Source organism: Amia ocellicauda, chromosome 6, assembly GCF_036373705.1.
Source record: "Amia ocellicauda isolate fAmiCal2 chromosome 6, fAmiCal2.hap1, whole genome shotgun sequence".
Lineage (NCBI taxonomy): Eukaryota > Metazoa > Chordata > Actinopteri > Amiiformes > Amiidae > Amia > Amia ocellicauda.
In genome coordinates this window covers 3390816-3396912 of record NC_089855.1, presented here as the reverse complement: position 1 = coordinate 3396912, position 6097 = coordinate 3390816, and the positions used below count along the sequence as shown (strand labels likewise).

The 6097-nt window shown below is 53.8% G+C and overlaps 1 protein-coding gene across 1 annotated transcript; it reads left to right on the top strand.

The window, feature by feature from the left end:
- Positions 1-892: 892 nt before the first annotated feature.
- LOC136751685 (olfactory receptor 2AT4-like) lies at positions 893-2729 on the top strand. The gene is made up of 2 exons (XM_066707477.1): positions 893-1806; positions 2558-2729. The coding sequence occupies exons 1-2, from the start codon at positions 893-895 to the stop codon at positions 2727-2729; spliced, it is 1086 nt and encodes a 361-aa protein (XP_066563574.1).
- The last annotated feature ends 3368 nt before the right edge of the window (positions 2730-6097 follow it).

The following is a 6097-nucleotide window of genomic DNA, read 5'->3' as shown; positions in this document are numbered from 1 at the left end:
ATATGAATGATTCTGCAGGGCACTGCATATACTGTATATTGGGACATAGGAACCATCAATAATAATAATTGTCAATAGTGACGAGTACTTCAGTATTTCAGTACAATTAAATATTCTGATCTTCCCTTGTAGGTGGATTTGACTTTGTTTTTACTGTTATAAATAAACAAACATATACATTGTGAGAAACAATATGCAACATCCATCCATCCATCCATCCATCAATTTTCGAAACCGCTTATCCTTGTGGGTCACGGGGGACGCTGGAGCCGATCCCGGCAGGCATAGGGCGCAAGGCAGGAATGCACCCAGGATGGGACACTAGTCCATTGCTGGTTAACACACACACACAGCAATTTAGCATAGCCAATCAACCTAACCTGCATGTCTTTGGACGGTGGGAAGAAACCAGAGTGCACGGAGGAAACCCACACAGACATGGGGAGAACATGCAAACTCCACACAGACCGGCACCCTGAGCCGAGACTCGGACCCAGGACCACTAGAGCTGTGCAGCAGCAGTGCTAACCACTGTGTCACCGTGCCGCACACAATATGCAACAAATGATTGTATTTAAACTCATAGTGGAAATCAATCAATTTTACCAGTACAGTATATAAATAGCAGTAGTAGATTGTTAAGTATTTATAATTTATTTCAATAATGTATTATAGGGATACTTCGGTATTTCGGCATTTTAGCCTGAATGCTTACTCCAGTTTGAAGAAATTTGAATTTTTCATTTCAGTAGCGCATCACAATTGCTGGAAGCTAATGGTTACAAAACGCTGACTCTAAAACCTGGCTAATAGGTCTTCATAACTAAGCCAGTGTCCTTCTCTCCTCCCAGCTGCCCATCCTCTCTTCACAGACCCTCTGTGCCACTGAGTCATGAGTGAACCCAACATCTCCCTGCCCTCTGCTTCCCAGTTCATCATTGTGGGAGTGCCAGGCCTCCAGGAGCTCTACACCATACTCTTCTTCATCTTCCTCTTCCTCTTCCTGGCCACCATCCTGGGGAACCTGCTGATCGTGGTGCTGGTGTCCAGGGACCCCCGGCTTCACACACCCATGTACTTCTTCCTGTGGAACCTGGCTATCGCGGATATGCTGCTGACCATTACCATCACACCCAAACTGCTCGCGGTGCTGCTGGGCCACAACAGGATCTCCTTCACAGGCTGTTTTCTGCAGATGTACTTTTTCATTTCTTTCTGTGCCACTGAAGTATTCCTTGTGGCGACCATGGCTTACGACCGGTATGTGGCCGTGGTGAAGCCACTGCATTATAACTCTATCATCAGCACAAGGGTGTGCCTCACGATGATGGCCACAGTCTGGGTGCTGGGCTTCCTTGTCCCCTTGGTATCTGTGGCCCTGGCCAGTTCAGTGATATTCTGTACCTCCAACTATGTCTTACACTGTTTCTGTGACTACCCCACTGTAATGTCTCTAGCCTGTGCTGATGTGACAGCCCAGGTGAATTTTGCCCTGTTTCTCGCCATGTTGGTTGTCTGTGGGCCCTTTCTGTTTGTGTTGTGGTCTTACTGCAAGATCATAATATCAGTGGTGAAAATGAAATCCATGGAGAGCCGGAAGAAGGCCTTCTACATGTGCTCCTCCCACGTAGTGGTGGTGGTCCTATACTATGTCTCCACGGCTGTAGTGTATATAGGACTGAGAGTGCAGAGCATTTCCCCCATTGGACGCATTTTCATCGGTGCGCTGTACTATTTCCTCACTCCCATGGTCAACCCCATCATCTACAGCTTAAGGAATGAGAAAATCAAGGCGGCAGCTCAGAGGTACTTTGGACTCAAGTCTGCCTTTCCACACACTGCCAAGAACACTGTCAGGGCTGTTGAATAAAACATATTATCTGGATTCTCTATGTCCATTCCAGAGCAGTGACCCAGTCAATGCCTCTGTAAATCCCTCAACAAAGAAGGAGGGAAACTGAAAAACAGAATCAAACAGAGGCTGAAAGGGCAAGTGGGGCAGAATTAAAAAGGTGCTGATAACCCCCATGAGCTGAGCTGTAGGGCTCTGCAGTAATAAGGGTTGGGAGATGATTGCCTTTCAGATCTGTGCCCTTCAGGACCAACTCATCTGTACATGAGACCAGTTTATCAAAACTTTAATTATGCAACCATTGTAAGGGAATAAAGCCAGTTCTAATGGGAAATTTTGCAAAGACTGAACCAGACGTGTGCTGGTTTGCCCGTATAAACTCAAGGGCAGATGCAGCCGTGTAGATCGACCAGTTCACTGAATTCTTCAAGTTATGCAAAAGGTCCCTCTGTATCCAACTGTCCCCACATATGTGTCTGTGTTTGTAATAAACATTCAAACTGCGTATTTCGGCTGGCTGGCTCTTGTGTGTGTTTAGTTATTATTGATAGCTAATCCCGATTATGTCCCGTCCGCGCACCGGAGGTCCGGCAGCGTTTTTGGTTTCAGTTTCGTTCACAAGAAGAGCCTTTTAAAAATAATAGTCATGGTTATATAGTGCTATATATATTCCAACTGCTTGCTGTGTTGGTTTTTTGTCCACAGGGCTTTTTCCTCCACAGCAGGAGCGCTAGCAGCGGCAGTAAAGAGTGTGCCCAACAGGCAGTGTCACGTCACGGAGACGCTGCTCCGGAGGGCGTATGAGGCTGGAGCCCAAGCCATGCTGGCCTTGTATGTGGCCCAGCTGGCAGAACCCTCGGAGCTATCTCGGAGATAGCGGCGGCGGCGGATCAGCTGGTCACAGTGATGCGCCAGGGGGCAAGGGCGACAGGGTGATCCTTGGCAGCCATTGTGGCGGCGCGCCACTAGCTTTGGCTGTCTCAGGCATGGCGGGTCCCTGAGGCGGACAGGACTCGCCTCATGGACGACCTATTTTGCCGAGCTTTACTTTTGGCTGCTCTGTGGAGGAGATGCTCTCGTGCACCCTCCAGGAGAGGGAGCAGTCCCTGCAGCTGGCCCAAGTGTACCCGGTGGCACCTCAGGCTCAGCAACGCAGGCCGTCTGCGGCAGCTTGCCAGCGAAGAGGCCCCCCAACCGCGGCTCCCAGGCCACAGCCTTGGCCACAGGCCGGACCACAACCCAGGTCACAGCCCCGCCCACCTGCCGATCTCCGCCAGCATTTCACTGGCAGGCAGGCGCCCCCCCAGGCTCGCCACCCTGGCCCCCGGTGGCCCAGGGCAGCTCGTGGTAGGATGGGACCCGGCCCGACCCTGCCTCCTACACCACCTGAGCCCTGTCCCTGAGGCGTTCCAGCAGCCTCTGGCCCACCTTTACCCCCAGCAACTCTCCAATTGGCAACACTGCACCCAAGACTCATGGGTGCTCCAAATTATATCAGTTGGCTACTCCCTGCAATTTCAGACACGTCCACCCCACTTCCAGGGCGTGGTGTGGACGCGAGTGAGGGACCCGTTGCAGTGTGCGGCGCTTCGCGTCGAAATCGCCGCTCTCCTGGAGAAGCGAGCAATCCGCAAAGTGCCCCTGCCGGGGCAGCATGAGGGATTTTATTCCCCATACTTCCTTGTGCCCAAGAAAGATGGATCTGAGGCGCCTGAACCGCCACCTCAAGGTGCTGCGCTTCAAGATGCTCAACCTGTGCACCATGTCCCAGGCCATCAAGCCCGGCGACTGGTTCACCACTGTGGATCTGAAAGATGCTTACTTTCACATCCCCATTGCGCAGGCGCACAGGAAGTTTCTCCGCTTCGCCTTCGAGGGCCGAGCGTTCGAGTTTGCTGTTCTCCCCTTTGGCCTGTCGCTAGCGCCACACACTTTTTCCAAGTGCATGGACGTTGTGCTAGCCCCCTTGCATTGCCAGGGGGTCCTCGTCCTCAAGTATCTAGACGACTGGCTGGTTTGTTCTCACTCGAGCGAGCAGGTTCGGATTCACACAGACCTGATTTTAGGCCGCCTCTCCGAATTGGGCCTTCGGGTCAATCGAGAAAAGAGCCGCCTGACACCAACTCAGCAGGCACAGTTCCTCGGACTGTGCCTCGATTCCGTTGCCATGCTCGCCACACTGGCGCCAGAGAGAGTTGCCTCAATACACACATGTCTCTCCCTTTTCCGACTGAGAGCTCGTGTCAGGGTGTCCCTTTGCCAGAGGCTGCTGGGCCTCCTAGCGGCTGCATCACAGACCCTCCCCCTCGGCCTCCTCCAGTTGAGGCCATTGCAGTGGTGGTTCAGGTCTCTTAGGATGCACCCTCACCGCAATCGAGCACGCCGAGTCACAGTCACTCCGGCGTGCTGGAAGGCGCTCCGTTGGTGGTGGAGCCCTCACAATTTGACCCTCGGTGTGCCCCTGGGGCCAGTTTACCACCGAGCAGTCATGACGACAGACGCCTCCAAGCAGGGTTGGGGAGTAGTCTGCGATGGACGTGGAGTCCGAGGCAGGTGGATGGAGCCCGCATGGGCCCTCCATATCAACATCCTGGAGTTACAAGCAGTACTCTTTGGACTGTCTCATTTCCTGCCAGTCCTGCAGTACAGACATGTGCTGGTCCGGACGGACAACACAGCGGTGGTTGCCTATATCAACAGGCAAGGAGGTCTCCGGTCATGCAGACTGTATTGTCTAGCACGCCGTCTGCTTCTGTGGGGGCAACCACGGTTCTGCTCCATCAGAGCAGTTCACCTCCCAGGCCTGTCCAACACGGCGGCGGACCTCCTCTCTCGGGGAGGCCCCCCGGTCTCGGAATGGTGCCTCCACCCGCTTGTTGTACAACAACTGTGGAACCGGTTCGGCAGGGCGGACGTGGATCTCTTTGCCTCGGCAGAGTCCACCCACTGCCCACTATGGTTCTCCGTCCAAGACCGCTCAGGAACCCTAGGGATCGACGCGCTAGCTCACAAGTGGCCGTGCTGTCTCCTTTAGGCGTTCCCACCGTTACCCCTTCTCCCGGTTGTCCTGGAGAAGGTCAGGAGAGAACGAGCGACAGTTCTGCTGATAGCCCCGCGGTGGCCTCACAGATTCTGGTTCGCGGACCTGATCGCCCTCCTCCACGGAGAGCCTTGGCAGCTCCCAGTGAGAGCGGACTTATTGTCCCAGGTGCAGGGCACGCTTTGGCACCCCAATCCGGGCCTCCTCCAGCTCTGGGCCTGGCCCCTTAGCGGGAGCGATTGATTGCCTGGGGTCTGTCGGACGTGGTAGTTGTAGTTGGTAGTAGTATTCAGTCGGCAAGAGCACCCTCTACGAGGTCGCAGTATTCCTACCGCTGGTGGAAGTTTAGCACCTGGTGCCAAGATGGTGGTCAAGACCCAATGAATTGCCCCATCGGGGTCATATTGCAATTTTTACAAGAGCTGTTAGAACAGGGCAAGTCCCCGTCCACGCTCAAAGTGTATCTGGCGGTGTATCATGTTCGGATTGATTTCCGAGCCTCCTGGGTCTGATTTTCTGGCTGTGCAGTTTCTGAAGGGAGCTCGATGGCTACGGCCTCCTCGAACCCTTTCACTGCCTGCATGGCGCCTTGATGTAGTGCTGGACGCACTTTCCCAAGCCCCATTTGAGCCACTGAACTCAGCTGAGCTGAAGCTGGTGTCATTTAAGACTGCGTTTTTGCTGGCAATCACCTCTGCAAAACGCGTGAGCGAGTTACACGCCCTGTCCGTACACCCATCGTGTGTCCGTTTTGCGGGAGATGGCTCCAGGGTCACGCTACGGCCTAACCCTGTGTTCCTCTCGAAAGTGCTGTCTCCATTTCATGTCAACAGGCCTATTGAGTTGATGGTTTTTCATCCTCCTCCCTTCGCTTCAGAGCAAGAGAGTCTGCTTCACCTGCTCTGCCCTGTGAGGGTCCTCAGGTGCTTTTTGGAACGCATTAAGGACATTCGGCGCTCAGACCAACTGTTTGTGTCTTATGGAGTGCGGACACAGGGCCAGGCGCTTTCAAAGCAGCGCCTCTCGCATTGGATTGTGGACACGATTACCATGGCCTACAAGTCTACCGGGACCCCGGTGCCTGATCATCTGGTGGCCCACTTGACTCGAGGCGTTGCCACATTATGGGCCTTTTTTCAAGGTGCCCGCTTGGCAGACATTTGTGCGGCTGCAGCTTGGGCCTCGCCGCTTACATTTGCCCGGTT